The sequence below is a fragment of the Balaenoptera ricei genome, chromosome 5 (assembly GCF_028023285.1).
Source record: "Balaenoptera ricei isolate mBalRic1 chromosome 5, mBalRic1.hap2, whole genome shotgun sequence".
In the NCBI taxonomy this organism is placed as follows: Eukaryota; Metazoa; Chordata; class Mammalia; order Artiodactyla; family Balaenopteridae; genus Balaenoptera; species Balaenoptera ricei.
Window position 1 is genome coordinate 106,578,106 of NC_082643.1, and position 17,076 is coordinate 106,595,181.

Consider the following 17,076-nt stretch of genomic DNA (forward strand, 5'->3'; position numbering starts at 1 on the left):
CTACTTACCGTCCAGGGGGCTGTGTGGTTTTCTAAACACATTTTTAGTCTCAGCCTCCCACACCGTGGTAGAAGTTACTTATCTGATGGATGAGAACCAGAAACAGATATTGGGACAGAATTACAGGCAGGCAGCGTCAATGTACTAAAAAAAGCAGGAACAAAACTAACTCATTCTCTCAAAGTCTCCCTCCCTTCCTTCCTTTCCTGCTTCAGGAAGTAGAACAGCCAAGACAAGCCACCTCACTCCTCCTCTTCCCACCTCCACCTTCTCTGAATCTCCACCTTGAGATCTTGCCGTCTTTTGACCAGTCACGTGGCCAAGAGAATTTGAAGAGCCGAGGCAGTGTGAGGAGCAGGAGCTTAATTCAGCAACACGGCTGCAGGAATGAACTCCTGTATTTAGGAAGAGGACAAAGCCAGGCCAGCTCTGCAGATCACACCACCTTTCTCCCCTTCTCTCCTGCAATTCCTACTTTCCAACACCAGGTGATAAGCAAACGTAGGTAAAGACTACCTCCTTGGGGCAAGCCCACTCACAAGTCCCACTTTCTTCTTTTCAACCTTCTTCATTTATCTCTGTTACTAACTTAAGCTAGGTCCTGATCCCCTGACCTGTCCACAACACCTTTACTCTTCAACTTCCCTCCTCCATACAAATGGCCAAAGAAGACGGAATCTCAAGATTTAGCTTTATGGGAAGGAAAATCCCCATAATCACTCATATTACCGCCATCATCATCATTATCATCATCACCATCAACATCACCATCACCACCATCACCATCATCATCACCATCATCCTTACCATAACATCGCCATCATCACCATCAATACCCTCATTATCACCATCATCACCATCATTATAGCTAATATGTATTGAGCAGATACTGAGTGCCAAGGATAGTTCCAAGTGCTTTACATGCTTTATCCATTCACTCCCCATGGCAATAGTATAAAATGGGCACTATTTTAATCCATATTTTACAGATTACAATGCCAAAGTATAAATAAGTTAAATAAATGGCCCAAGGTCACAGAGCTAACAAGTAACAGACCCAGGATTCACACCCCACGGTCTAGGCTAGTAGTCTTCAGACCGCAGCTGCCTCTCCAGGGCTCAGGCTCCAGCCTGGCCTTTTACCAGGAGCCCTGCACTGAGTCATCAGGGGCTTGTGCCGCTGTGAACATTCTGATTCCCCCTCTGTGTAGACAGCTCACTCTTCTGGGGTAAGTGACTAGCAGGGCAGAATTTTAGAATTCCTGAGTCTCTGGCCAAAAGCCTTCCCTTCAAAACTACGCTTAACTATCAACATCTTTATTGAACTTTCATCAGAGGCCAAGTAATTCCTTTTCAATCTTTAGAACAATGTTTTAAATACAGAATTCACACTTCATGGGTGCAAAATTCAAGCTCAAAATTACTGCCAGGTTTGACTCAATGTTTAGATGTGGTGGTAACCTTTCTTGACAAGGAAAGACAAGGAGGAAAGAGACCCAGGCCCTGCTCCGAGGAGCTCAGCATCCTATAGAGGAATGGCCAGGCACACAGGCTGGGGCGACATGTGTGACTAGGGCAAGGGGGGAAGAGGGGCAGCCCCAAACCCAGCTCAAAGGACAAAGAAGACCTTCCAAGAGGTGACCCGTGGGGAGAGGACAATGAGCCAGGCCAGGAGGAGGGTGATCCAGGCAGAGGGAACAACATGAGCAGGTTGCAGATGCAAGAGACACAGCCCAGGTCCCAGAGGGCCTTCAAGAGAAGGTTAGGGACTTGCGACATCATCCTACGGGCTTAGGGGGCTCCCTGCAGGGTTTTAAGCCAGGAAGTAACATGGTCATATCAGTATTTTAGAAAGAGAAATCCATATGCTGTGTGACTTCAGCCTGGAGGAGGGTGAACCTGGGTGACTCAGCCAATGGAGAAATGATGAGGACCAGAAACAACGCTATGGGAAGCAGAACATACTCGTAAAGACCATGGACTTGGGCCCTCGTTGGGGGTTCAACTCTCAGCTCCTCCCCTACCACACTGTGGGACCCTGAGCCTTTCCCTCCCTAAGCTGCAGTTTCCCCATCTGTAAAATGAGGGCAAAAATCTTGCAGACAAATTCCACTGATAATCATTGTAAGTACAGAATTTCAAAGAGCCTATCTACCTTAAACTTCATTATCTAAGAATAAAGGAAAAGAGGTGGCTCAGTGACCCCAGCTGTCTTATCCCCAGAGCCCGCACTAACTTTCCTTCTTGTCTCTGGAAAAGGATCCGTTATTACCACCACTTTAATCACATATTAGCTGGTAGCAGATTCCTTTGATGAGTTCCACCACTGCATTTATGAAGAGCAATGCCAGACAAAAAAAGACTTTCAAAAGAAATGCTTTAAATGCTTAAAATCCAATAACAAGTTACAAGAGCAAGAGGAAAAATTGTTTATACAATTTGACTTCAATTATGTAGTAAACATATTTATAGACTTGCAGAAGGCAAGAAACTACCATGCTAGCAATGGTTATCTCTGGTGGTGGGGATATGAAGAAATGTTATCTTATTCTTCTAACTTTCTCCTTGTGTCTGTGTGTGTGTGTGTGTGTGTGTGTGTGTGTGTGTGTGTGTGGAGGGGTTGTTTGTTTAAAGTGTCCACAATAGACGTATATTAAATCCCACCCCCTCCCCAAACCAGGAAAAGTTTGAAGGGGAGAGCATACAGAATGATTTATCTGAAAGACATTTTAGGAGTAATTTAGTTGAAATCCTTCAACTGCTTGAAGAAGCAGAGGAGTCAGTGACTTGCTGACCCTTGTCCCACAGCCCTTGACGGGCAGCTCTGAGGGCAGAGACTCTGATAACTCTGGCAAGAGCAAGAGCTTGAAGGTAACCACAAACAGAGACAATCACACTCACTAATAGAGGTCTGTAAGTTACAATCCAGTGAATAAGGCTTGGACTACAGAACAAACTGCACAGCATGATTCCATTCCTCAATGTTGTATCAAGCTTCAGGACCTTGGTCAGTTCCCAGAGCCTCTCAGGACCTGAGTTTTTTTTTAACTCTTAAATGAGGAAGTAAAACTAGATAATCTTTAAAGTCTCCCCCTGGGCAAAAATTCTATTCTGATGTCAACAAAAATGTATTAAGTGCCAACCAGGGGAATAATCTCAATGTCACAGAGTGACAAGGTTTATCAGATGTCCCAATGCCACTGGATCCCACCAAGGGGTGCCACCAGCATGCTTGGGGGATGTGAAGGAATCACAGAGGTGGAGAAAGTTGGTCAGGGTCCTGCAGGATGTTTACGAGCTGCCAGAGGACGGGAAGGAAAAGATCAGCATGTGTAAAACCAGAGCGATGTGGAAAACACAGGAACCCCACGGCACAGGGAGATAGCAGAGGTCATCTTTCCTGGTGGAGTCTGAATCCTAACTTAAGGGAATTGGGCTTTATCCAGCAGGCAATGGGGAGCCCCTCCAGAATAGAAGGTGAGCAGGCTGTTGTTTCAGGATGATGGGCTGGAGGGGAGCAGGACTGAACAGGCAGAAGGCTGGTAAGTCATCCAAAGAAGAAGTGACCCAGAGAAGGCAGACGTGATGATATGCGACTGCATGCTTCCAGCCCTCTGAGTTACACCCAAAGCCACATGATTTTGCCAATGGAGTTACACGTTCCCTCCACTGTGATCAAGGGCACACATTGTAAATCTTTGTATTTGAGAAATTCTCATATCGTACATAGCTATCTACTGCGGCATTCTTTATCTTATTAATGAATAGGAGCTCTTTATAATGTATTATAAAGACATTAATCCTTTTTAATGTATGCTACAAATATTTTCCCAAGTTTACCCCTTACCTTTCTTAATACTGTTTTCAAATGTAAAGTTTTCAACTATTTTGTGTACTCAGACCCATGGTTTTCCCCCATGGTTTTTTTCATAGCATATTAACTAATATTTACTTTTTACAAACTGTTTTATCCATTTAGATTTAAATCTGTTGAATTCACCTTCATTTTTCTTCCAAAAGATCCAGTCGGTTGCCCCCCAAATTTATGAATGAGACATTCTCTTCCCGTTGATTTGAAATATCATTTTATCATGTATACATATGTGTAGGTATTCTATTTTGTTCCACTGGTCTGACTTTTTTTGCAGGACCTGAATACAGCATTAATATAGCTTTCTAATTTTTTATATCTTCTAGGGCAAATCCTCCTTTGTTACTCTTCATTTCGAAATTTTCTCATCTAGCTTTGTAAATTTATATTTCCAGGTGAAACTTTGATTTGATCACATTCCTCCCCCAAATTCCACTATTATTGTTATTATTCGAATTATACTCCAAATGAATTTGGGTGACATAACAATTGGTTTAAGTGTCCCTCTCTTGATTAGATTCAGATCCTTGCAGTGAAATATGGTGACCTGTTCTTCTGGTGCCTGGCAGGGTGCCCAGCTTCACTATGAGAAGCTGGAGTGAAGTCCAGCTCAATCAGAACACCTCCACTCAACTACAATCCATAGGATAAACAAGGTCCTACTGTATAGCACTGGAAACTATACTCAATATCCTGTGATAAACTACAATGGAAAAGAATACGAAAAAGTATATATATAACTGAGTCACTCTGCTGTACAGCAGAAATTAACACAACGTTGTAAATCAACTATACTTCAATAAAATTTTTTTAAAAAGAACACCTGCACTCAATGTCCGGCACAGGGTGGAGTGATTCTTTTCCTCTCTATTCATCCAGGAGGCAGAAAGGGTAAGAAGACTTCTTGGGGTCTTAGTTGACATATATCAGTTTCACCCTCAGGAAATTAATAAGAAATTAAGGAGGTGATGGCCTCTCTTCCAAGTGTTGCAGTTCCCAGTTTACACAATGGGTTACTCAATGTCTTTGCTTTGTATCTTTTAACTGCTTGAGAAAAATGTCAGAGGAGCTTATACCTCACTGCTGAGCTCCTCCTATTCATCACGGTCACACTTTCCTAGTATAACGACGTTATCTTTGCAGGTGCCCAAGTCAACCGTGCTAGAACACACGCTGCAGCTGGCAAGGGCCGAGCCTCCTCCTTACGTATACCTAAAAGGTGCCAGGCACTGTGCTCGAGCCCAGTAAACCTTGGTTCACGTCCAACCTACAGTCAAACAGGCTTAACCTTGACGTCAGATCTTCAGATACATATTTTAGAAACCTCTCCTCCACCCTTAATTAACTCCTTCCTTTAAGATCCAAGTGAATTCTTACCTCCTCCAAGAGGCCTGCCATCCACCCAGCCCGCCCAGCCCACCCTTTCTCCCTTGTCAGTACCCCCAGCACCTATGATCTGTATGTTGGGTCACAACCTCACAAGTTGTCACAGCTGATGTACATGGTTTGTTTGGCTTTTTACCCTTGTTTAATGTCTCAGTGTGGGGGAGGGACGGTGGGTGATGGGCGATTGGAATCTCCAGGCTGCCTCAGACTCCACTGCGCCCTAGAATCTTGCGTGGGCCTGACTCACACACTTACAGTACCGGCATGGCCCTCGTGGGAATTTAAGCTTGAGACCCTGATACCTAACATTCTTTTCACAATTAACACAGACCACTTGCACAGCAGCGTTATTTCCATGTGTAATAATATGGATGATGTTTATTGAGCACTTACAGAATGCAAGGCACTGTGCCAAGTGCTTTGCCTGCATCAATCCGTTTACTTTGATGACCACCCTACGAAGCGGGTACTATTATTATTCTCATTTTACAGCCAGGATACTGAGGTCCAGGGAGGTAAGTAATGTGCCCAAGGTCACATACAATCAGTGGAAAAACAGGGATGCAAGTCCAGGCCTCTGGTGCAAGAGCCCGTTGTTCCCACAACACTCTAGGGCCATCACCTGCATATGTCTCATCTCCCCACTCGATAATGACCTCCTTGAACATGGTCCACAGGCAGAGGTCACCTGGCCCAGGGGCCAGTGGGGCTGAAATCCAACCCACTGCTCCACTGCCAAGCCTTGCACCCATGGGTCTGCAGCCCAGGGGGGCCACCTATTCCTGCTTCTCCTGAAGGCAATGAGCTGGAGACAGCCCTGAAGACCTGGGTACGGCTCGTCTCCATCCACGTGAGAAGGTCTGGGCCACGGAGGAAGGGCTCATAAATACTGATTAAATGAATGTTCTCTGACCTTTACTGCAATCACGTAGCATTGATGACAATCAGCTCAATCATGGGATATTTACCTGTTGAGTGCCACCCACAATGTAAGGCACCGTGCGGGATGCAAGAAGGAATCAGACACGGTGCTGCCTGGCAGGAGCTCACAGACCAGCCAGGAGAACTGTCTGCACCTGTGTGCCTGACTCGGGTTTTGTGCCGGCCTCATCTGTGCAGGCATTCGGCTCACTAGGAGGCAGTGTGGCCCACTGCCCAGCAGCAGGGCTCTGGAGCCAAAGGGCCTGGGTTCATATCTTGTTCTAACACTACCTGTGCAGAATGGCATTCACACAGCTGGCCTGAGACTTCCATCCTCTGGGAGGCCTGCTCAAGGTGCTGGGCCTTGGCTGGTGTCTGGGAACTCAGGTTTCAGAGGGTTCCCACCATCTCCTGATAAGAGGGGCTCACAGGGCCTAAACTGTTGGGCAAAGGATGTGGTGTACACTGAACACATGCTGTCCTCCTGGGAGGTACCAGGCAGAGGGTGCCCCGTGCCCAGCTCCCAGTACAAACCCTGGCACTGGGTCTCTAATGAGCTTCCCTGGTGGACAGCACTTCATATGTGCTGTCACAACTTGATGGCAGAGGAATTAAGCGTGTCCTACGTGTCTCCACCGGGAGAGGACCCTGGAAGCCTGCACCTGGCGTCCTCCAGACCTCGCCTTGAGTCCCTGTTCCCTTTGCTGATTCTGCTTTGCGTCCTTTCTCTGTCAGAAATCAGCCTGAGTACGACTATGTGTGCGGTCCTGTGAGCCCTCCTAGGGAATCACTGCACCTAGGAGTGGTCTTAGGAACCCTGACACACTAGCCATGTGACCTTGGGCAAATGACTTGAACTAAGTGTGCCTCAGTTTCTCCATCTATGAAATGGAGGTGATTTAAAATACAATCTATCCCCTCACCTTATGGTGAAGATGTCACAATTCAGCAAATGAAGACTGCTTAGGATGCCTGGTGCCTAGTAGGTGCTTAAGAAATGTGGAGCGTGGTTATATGGTGAATAAATACTTGATGAACATGTGAATGAGTGAATGCATGAGCTGTGGGTGACTGAATGATGAACAAAAATGGAGGAATGTTAATGGTGAACAGCAGAAGCAGGCCTGCAGGGCCCTGGGCAGCTCTGGGAAGACAAAACATGACCACCCACTAGCCGTGGGGTGAACACTGCAGGGCGGGTACCAGCCGGCTGATGGGTGGGTGGAGCCCCAGCCTGCCCAGGCAGTGACCGACCCGTCTTGCCCAGATGAAAGGGTCATCCAGGAAACTAGCCGGACAGCCTCAGGCCACACTGGGGGACCCCAGACTGCACAGAGCCCCCAGCCTTGGCTCGTGTCTGGGAGGCTAAGGCCAGCGGCAGGCCCCTACCTTTGGCTCTGAGGACAGCAAGAGACCACACACCAAAGGCATAAAAAGACACACTGGGGGCATAGAGCGGGTGTCCAGGTCAAAGATTTTCTCCTACCGTTATCTTTTCTTCTGTTGTTATGGTGAAAAGGGCTTTTAGCTGGGCTCTGTTCTAGAAAAAAAAAAAAAAAGCACTTCAGTAAATAGGTTTTGGCATCTGAGACACGGGGTAACATTTCGTGTTTCCGACCCACCGACCCACCGTGCCTGGAGCAACACCGGGCCCTTGACTTCGGGGGTGGAGGCTTGTAGGGGTCTTAAAGTCCCTTTGGGGGAAAGGTCTATGAAACTGTGATGCCTCCTTCTCTCCTAGAGGTGTGTGTGAAATCCAAACACCAGTTTCCCTAATTGCCAGGGAAACCCAGGCAGTGTGCCCTGGTGGTGAAACACTTGGGGTTACGGTCAGGTCGGGCTGGGATGAGGGATGACCCTGAAGCTTACCCGCCCTGTGACCTGGAGCAGCCACTTTCACCCTCCGGGGTCTAGTCTGTCCCCTTCAGGAAGGGGGAGAGAATCACAGGCTCCGATGTCATTGCTCCGATTGTCAGCCCTCTTTCCAATGCTCCCAACACCCCTAAACCCCAACTCCCGATGTGTCTCCTCCCAATACCTTCTAATACTCCTCTGCTTAGAAAACATAGGAAATGGAAAAATGAAGGGTGAGCGTTATGACTGCTATCTGTCCAACCATGTGGTATCTGAGGAGACTCAACATGAGCTCATACTTCTTCCTGGGGGTACAGTCAGAATATCTTGCAACTGAAAGGCAGTGCAGGGTAGTCTGGAGAGAACCAGACTACCCCGGTTCATGCCTGGCTCTATCACTCTCCAGCACTCTGGTTTTGGACAAGTTATTGACCTCTCTGTGCCTCAGTTTCCTCATCTGTACAATGGGAATTATATTCAACTCGGAGGGTTGCTGTAAGGATTAATGAGAAGAGTGCCTGGCACATAGGGAGGAGTGCTGTGAAAGTATTACTGCTATTGGGTGTAGCGGGTGGTGATGGGTGGTTGTATCAATGTAGATAACCTGGCCTGGAGACTTGGAGCCCGAAGTCCAGTGAGCTAGGCAACCCCTGCGTAATCCTGTCACGGCCACTTGGAGGCATTTTCCTCTGACCTGAGCAATGGTCCACCTGAGGTAGGAAACTTCCTGATCCATGCCCTACAGTTGTTACAGCAGCCACACTGGGCGCACTGGGGCATCCCAAATGCATCACGGGCCAGCAGGACAAGCTGATGGAGGCTTCCAAGGGAAGTCGAAATGCCACAAGCTTTCTTTTTCAGGAGGGAAATGGAAATTTTAAGAAACAAACAAATAAACAAACAAGTCTCTAAAGAAGAGACACCTATGAAGCAATCACTTGGCCCTTTCTGTTCCTGAATTGTCTGTGCTTCGGAATATTCATGGTGCCCTGTGAGTTTCAGGGTCTCCTGCACTAGTGGGTTCAAAGGTCAGTTTCCTCTCTCTTCACTCCCTCTGGGTCCCTCCTCCCTGTATTTCCTGACACTCAAAGTCTCAGCAGAGAGGGGCTGAAAGTGTACTTCATCTCTTTGCAAAACATGAATCCTCAGCCCCGCGCCTACATAAACTTCAAGACTTGAGAAACATGTTTTAGATCACAGCCTGAAGTCAGAAAACATGGACCACGTGAGATCCAGTGATGGTTTTATAAGGTGGGCAGGATGTTTATAGAATAAATGGTAAGGAATTAGAGATGAATGTTCTAGATTTTCCCCTCTTTGACCTCCCTTCATCTAGGTCCTGTCTTATCTACCCTTGTATGAATTTGAGGTGCATGTGTGTATGTGTGCATATCCACATGCATGTGTATCCATGTGCATGTGTGTGCACGTGTGCATATCCATGTGCATGTGTGTGCGTGTGTATCCATGTGCATGTGTATGTGTGCATATCCACGTGCACATATGTGCATGTGTGTATCCATGTGCATGTGTGTATGTGTGCATATCCACGTGCATGTGTGCATCCAGGTGCATGTGTGTATGTGTGCATATCCACGTGCATGTGTGTGCATGTGTGTGTATCCATGTGCATGCATGTGTGCACATCTGTGTGTGTTTGAGAAAGTAGTTTCCAGATCTAAACACAATGCATCTCTGACAGTACCTACTTCATGCTGTGAGGATTAGTAAGTGGTAACTATTTTTATTACCCTCTCCACTGCTCTCATACCATGTGAAAATGTCAGAACTAGAAGAGATTGTGGGGCGTCTTCCTACCCCTCTCATTTCTCAGGTGGGAAAACTGAAACTCAGAGACACTGAACTGTTCTGAAAACACAGCGAGGACAGCGTTCCCACCTCTGAAATACCAGACACCAGCTCCATGCTAACTTGAAGGATTTCAAGTTGGGCACCTGCATTTTTAAATAACTCCTTTATTCTCCCATTTGTAGTGTGAGCCTCTTTATGGCTGACAAGCAGAGTAGACCAGTGTTCTCTTGGGGAGTTGTCGTGAGTCTCACTCAAACTTTGATCATGTTCAGCCCCAAATACACTGGACCTTCTTGCCATCACGCAGGAAGGCCTAGGAGTCACCCAAAGAAACTGTGAAGTCCAAATGGGTGAACCGACTGGAGAACGAGGCATAGGAGCCGCTCACTATCATCAGCACTTATCCACTCAGCAAACGCCGGCCTTCCACGAGCCTTTTCTAAGGCAGGGCCAGGAAAGGTGATGTTGACGGTCTAACACAGGCGGGAACCTACAACACATGTGAAGCCTGGAGCTCTGGAATCTCCAGGTGGGCAGGGGGACTCTCTGCTCTGTTTACAGAACTGCCCAGAGAGCACCTGAAGGCTTGGAAGGGGACGGAAAGAAACTGCAGGCCACGTGCAAATATAAAATCATCTCTTTTATCACCACAAGAGACTGGAGACTATAGAACAATCTCCCTTTTACTGATGAGAAACTAGAGGCTCAGAGAAGTTAAAAAAGAAAAAAAACACACCTGCCCAAGAACCATTAGTTCACTGATCTATTCATTCATTCACTCAACAAATATTTACTGAGCAACTAGTGTGGGTGGGGCTCTATTTTTGGCACTGAGAACACACCTGGGAATAGGGCCATTGGGGTCCCTGGTCTCATGGAGTGACATTCTAGTGGCGGATGGGGGTTTACTGGGGGGATGGGGTTGATATGACACAGACAGGCACCAAGCAAAGCAACGGACAGGACCCGTCGGGGGTGACAGCCAAGGAGGTCGCCCTGGAGTGAGAGGCCCTGGACCTCATGCCTCCTGCTGCCCCATCAGCCTGCCCAGGCTCTGCTGGGAGGTGAAGCCGCCCTGGCCTAACGTCCCCTCCCTACACGAGGAGGTGGAGGCTTCCAATTTCACTGGGTTTCTGAGTTTCTCACTGTTGGTTTCTGACTGTTGCCTTATCTTAAATTTTGACTTTAACATATTTGGTTTCCTGTCCTTTGAAATTCGGATGGTATTTCTTCTGGGCCATTTTTATCTCCATTTTTGTATCCTTCTTTGTCCTCTCTTCTTGACTTTGCATTTAATTGTATTCTGAGACATTTGTCTTTTCTGACAGTTTTATACAGTTTTCTCATATCTGGTCTTTACCTTTTGGGAATCTTTCATTTTATTTAATTTTATCCAGGACTATTTCTCTTATTGCAGCAGAAACATTGCACACAGGCCCCTCAGCCTTGGATGGAAGGATCCGGCAGCTGTGGGGTCTGATATTGATTCTGCCACGTGACCTGGGGCAGTCACCCTTGGAGCCTCATTTTCTAAGTCTATTATAAAAGGTACTTTCTCCAGGGACTGAAATCAGAATAAAATGACCAGAGTAACTAGAGCACGAGCTCCTTGATCTAGAGGCTGGAGATCTTGACAATGTTGTCTTGACAACAAAGACAATACCGGTGATGAACTCTGGAAGGAGAGCTGGGCAGGAGGCAACAGAACCTCTCCACTCCCAATACCTCCGGCCTCGAGCGGAGCACAGATCTCCTCCTCTGTATTCCCAGGAGTGCACAGCATGTAGCACGGGTCATGCAACCAACCACATTCACTGCCTACGTGGATTAACAAAAAAGTGAATGGAAAATGAAGGTGCTAATAGTAATGGGGTTACAGGTTGAATCACGTCCCCCCCAAAATCCATATGTTGAAGCCCTAATCCCCAGTATGTCAGAATGTGTCTGTATTTGGAGACAACCTTTACAGACGTGATTAAGGTAAAATGAGACCATCAAGGTGAACTCTAATCTCACCTGAAAAGTGTCCTTAAAAGAAGAGGACACTAGGACACAGACATGCAGAGAGGCATGACCATGTGAGGACACAGGGAGAAGACAGCCATCTACAAGCCAAGGGCAGAGGCCTCAAAAGGAACAAACCCTGCCCACACCTTGATCTGGACTTCCAGCCTCCAGGACTGTGGACAAACAAATTTCTGTTGTTTTTGAGCCATCTGGTCTGTGGTACTTTTTCACAGCAGCTCTAGCAAACCAATACAAATGGGAGATATTTGGTTGAGTGTTTACTACGCCCAAGACACAGCGATGAGAAATTAACATCTATCGTTTACATATCTTGATAATCAGGTCCACAGAGGTTAAAATAATTAAGGTCACAAGGAGCTTCGAGGGAGCCTGATTCATGGTAAAGTGTGTGAGATTCCAGGGCCTGCGCATTTATCCAGAATTGGGTGTCACTGAACAAATGAAGGATGGAACGAAGAAAAGAATGAACTAACAGATGTTGTGCCCAGGGTTTCTAAAACAACAGTGACAAGAAAGAAATCAAAGTAATAAAGACAATACCGGTGATGAACTCTGGAAGGAGAGCTGGGCAGGAAGCATCAGGACCTCTCCACTCCCAACGTCTCTGGCTTCAAGCGAGGCTGTGTAGCTGACGGAGAAGGAGTCTCCAACTGCTCAGAGAGAAGGCACATGTGGGTCAAGAACGGGGCCCCTGCCACACCCCAGACACAGCCAAGCATCCACAGGCGGCTGGCATCACAGCTGACAGCGGCAGCAAGAGCCCCTTCGATCTCACATACTTGTTATCAGGGAGAAGAAACGGGGCAGGTGTGCTCTTGGAACCCCACTTTTTTCACTTGGAAGCGCTGTCAGCGCCCTTACAAGGAGCTTTACCTGGGCTCCATCCCATCCTGGGGCTGGGCGGGCCAGTCCTCCTAATTCAGGGTGTCATAACAAAACAAAACAAAACCTTTTTGTTTTGTTCTGAATCCAGGTGGGGACCTATTTGTTCCCAATGATCCCATCCACACAATGATGGGACAGAGTTTTTATAGGACTTTTGGGCGACACTAGCTGCCGCTTTGACACCTCCAGCTGGTTCTGAAAGCCCAGCACGCAGCACAGGGAAGCAGTGCCAGACCGGGCCCAGGAGGGGGCAGTGGAGAAGGTCCCTCAGGCTCACGTAGGGTCTCCTCCAACCTCATGGTCTCTGGCTGGCCTTCGATGGCTTAATTACACAAACAGAGACGCTTCCTAGGAGATGGGGTTTCTGACTCAAAGCTCCCCTTAGTCAGAAGCCAGGACTGGTTAGAAGAAGACGGCTCTGCTATCGGGAGGGGCCACACTCAGTCACACCCCCAGGTGAACAAGCAGACTCCGGAGGCATGGGTGGAAAAAGAGGGACCCCAAACGAAAGCAGGTGACAGGGTGGCCACCACTGCAGGTTTCCAGTTTTGCAGGAGGCAGGGATGTCTCAGCCCCACCTTCTGGAGGTAGAGCCGGCGTGCCCTGGGGACCCTTCCGTCTGATGTTGGAAATGGACTGTGCCCACTTTAACTACAAAAGGCGGAGTTCTCCCACTGAGCTGACGTTCTCAGGTGGGCTCCAGACACCTGGCAGAAACCGAAGGCACGTGTGAACTAAAGCAACATCTCTGTCCTTGCTCTTTCTGACGGATGCTCTAAGCCTCAGCCATGGCCTGGGGAGGACGCTGAGTGCTGCTTTGGGGACATGGCCGTGTCTGTCCAGAGGCTGAGACTGGCGGCTGGTTGTCTGAATTAGGGTGGATGTGGAAATGAGACTGTGATACTCCTTTTTTTTAAAAAAACAGCTTTGAGATAAAATTTATGCATCACCCAATTCACCTGTTCTAAGCGTGAGATTCAGAGAATTTTGTATACTTACAGAGTTGTACAGCCATCACCACAGTCTGATTTCAGAACATCCCTATCACCCTAAAAAGTAGCCTGGTGCCCAATGGCAGTTGCTCTCCATAGCCACCCCCAGCCCTAGGCAACCACTGATCTACTTTCTGGGGACTAATTGGCCTTTTTGGACATCTCATGGAAATGAAATCATACAAGCTGTGTTCTTTGTGTCAGGTTCCTTTCCCCGAGCAAACCTCTTTTTTTTGAGGTTCATACATGTCGCAGTGTGTACCAGTACTTCATTCCTTTCTATTGCTGAGCAATATCCCACTGTATGGATAGACCACATTTTGTTTATATGATACTCTCTTGTGTCCCCTTACCTCTATGGAAATTTTTAAAAGTGAAGCATATGAAAAAATTGGGGTTCAATGAATTTCAGCTTCTGGGTCAAGGAGCTGCACCCTTTCTTCTGCTGAAGGAACCCCAACTCCTCCCAGCAGCAACAACCATCGGGGGAGTCTGGACAGAATAAAACAATGGGAAGATGGTCTGGGGAACCTTAATTTAAGAATTTTGACTTTGGACTTCAAAACTTACAAGGGCAAAAATTTTGATCTCAGATTTTAATTCCTTTTGGACTTGAATATATTTGGATTTCTATCTGTCAGGGATTCATTCCTGAACTTTTAATTTCTCCGGGAGAATTTGCAAAAGGGAGGTGCTGGCAGGTCATTGTTGGAGGATCTTGATGCGAATGAACTCAGGGTTGTCCTTGAATCATATTGCAAAACCCCTGACATACTTTGTTTAATAGCATAGCAGGATGTGATCTGAATGGGTATTAGAATTAGGGAGAATTTCCAGCCTTGGGTCTGGAGTATCCTTTGAGTTTATTTCAATAATGTAACACTCGAGTCATTTCCAAAACCTTCATGGGGCAGGAAAAAAAATTTCTTCCACCAACCAGCAGTTCCAGAAGGACACACACAGGGGCAACGAATGGGGGTTTGGGGGAGCAGGGCTGTCCTGAGTCCTGACCAACAGCTGTTCTCCTTCCCCAGGGCACTAGTCACCCCCCTGGCAATCCTCAGATTAACCAGGAGCCCAGTGGGTTTGGAGAACAAAACGATGGAGATCGGCAAGGGAAGCACACACTCACCACCCTTGAGGTTTCTGTCCCTGAGCATGGGTGCCCCACCTGAAACAGGGCTGGCCTCTCCCTGCCCCTTTCTCACTGGGCAATGCACGCCATCCGATGGAAAGTTTGGGTATGCATTGCCAGTCAGCCTATCTTACTCGTGGGAGTGGGCTACTGGCAGAAAGCAAGACTCCTGCTTGCTTTTTTGTCAGGATGGGGGAGCCATCCCAACATGCCCAGTGGGTGACAAAGCCTGTCCAACTCTGCTGGTCAGTCACCCAGCCCACCTGATCTCACCTACACTTGTCCTCTGACTCTGCCTGTACCTGTATCAGGGGTGATATTTTATCCCTAATACGCTATAATGTGCCTCATCTCTCAATGTATTGAGACCTCAAAAAGATGTAAAGAAAAGAGGAGAAATTAGCATCGAGCCTGTGGAATCCCTAGGATTTTTGTTTTAAAAATCCTCAACATTTTAACTTTATTTGTGTGTAATGATAAAAGTTAGATCATAAAGATAAGGTGATAAAGATTAAATTGCTAATTAAAATGATAATACCGGCGAAGGTCATTATAATCAGACCTGGCAGTGATTTTATCACCCTCAAAATGTCTGCAGGACGTCAACTAGTTGATCCCCAAATGGTGTCCTGAGACAGATGGAAAGTACGATATTTCCTTTTGCGGACAGAAGAGAAAACTGAGACTGACAGAGATGAAGTGACTCGTTTAGGGTCACCCAGTTAATAAGTAGGAAGCCACCCATCCCTCTTGGACCTGTGGCTCTTTTAAAGCAGCAAATGATGATGATGATGAAAATGATATTGATATTGTCAGAGCATCGATGAGCTGGGGTCAGATGGGTCATTTGATTCTGTAGTTCTATACTTATTCTTCGGGAAAAAAGTTTCATGCCACTAAGTTGAGAACCAATGTCATATCCCTTGAGATTGCGGTAAGTTACAGACAAACACAATTTGGATATTACTCTCAGGGCATGTAGAATCTAGTAGGCAGAGGTAAGGCGAGGGCATACATACAATAATAATACAGTCACAAGAATAAACATATTTGCCCATGGCTGGGAGGCGGGGGCAATGGAGTTGCTAGTCAATGGGGATAGAGTTTCAGTCATGCAGGATGAAAAAGTTCTACAGATCTGCTGTACAACAGTTAATAGTACTGTACTGTATACTTAAAAGCTTGTTAAGAGGGTAGATCTTATGTGTTTTTTACCAAACACAAAAATAAAAAATAAAAATAATCACAACAAAATAGCCATGGACTTGGGAGCACTTCCCACGGGCCAGGCTGTGTTGCTTTTCGTGAATGAACTAGCTTCTCCTTAGAAGGACTCCCTGAAGTGTGTCACCAGCACCCCCAGTTCACAGGAGCAGAGGCTGAGGTTCAAGGGTGTGCAGAGCTCATGTGTTGGGGCGGAAGTCAGTGAGTTCATGCATGAAGTTCCTGGGTGGTCCAGGCTCCAAGCAGATGAAATGCAGGAGGGGCAGGTGAATGAGATGCAGGGAAGGAGAGAAGGACCCTCCAGACAGACACAAGAGCAGGATCTGATGTCGAGTCATGGGAGAAAAGTGACAAGTTTGCTCCGCAGGAGCATGGACTACAAAATACCATAGGAGCAACAAGACCAGAGAGGCAAGCCACACTGGAGCAGGCAGAGCGCCAGGCCACATCACCTCGTCTAGACTCTGCAACAGCTCTACAAGGCTGTTATACACATGCCACATCTGGAGTTCAGAGACGGTGATTTACAGGGGCCACACAGCTCTAAAACGGCTAAGTTAGGAGTCAAGCTAGGTCTGTCTGAGACCGAGTCTGTGCTCTGCTCACAGCCCCACGTTCTTTTCTCTGAGCACCAGTTTAAGAATTGGGGGGATTTATTTTTACATCATTGAAGAAAGGCACTGAAGATCACTTAGCTGGGACGTATCATACAGTTTTTATGACACTGCTTAAACCAGAGCCAGCAAAGAGGTCACTACTTGTGGGCCAACTCCACTGGTAGCTTCTGTCAATAATATGGTGTTAAGAAGGATTCTGAGGCTTCATCTAGACTCAGAGAGAAAGAATGCTGGGATTGATGAGCAACGTGGGCCATGTGTATGGAAGTGGAGAGGTCAGTAAGAGTCCCAGGCATGTGAGAGGCACTAGAGCATCCTGGGTATGGGGTGGATGGGGGATCCAGACTTCCT

General features: G+C 47.1%; 1 protein-coding gene across 3 annotated transcripts in view; it reads right to left on the reverse strand.

The window, feature by feature from the left end:
- EVC2 (EvC ciliary complex subunit 2) overlaps positions 1-17,076 on the reverse strand; it is a 144,782-nt gene that overhangs the window by 111,616 nt on the left and 16,090 nt on the right. For all 3 annotated transcript variants that reach the window (XM_059923345.1, XM_059923346.1, XM_059923347.1), the window contains exons 6-7: positions 12,413-12,522; positions 7,665-7,718 (exon numbers count right to left, since the gene is read on the reverse strand). In XM_059923345.1, coding sequence (XP_059779328.1) covers positions 7,665-7,718; positions 12,413-12,522 — 164 coding nt within the window. The remainder of the gene's footprint in view (positions 1-7,664; positions 7,719-12,412; positions 12,523-17,076) is intronic.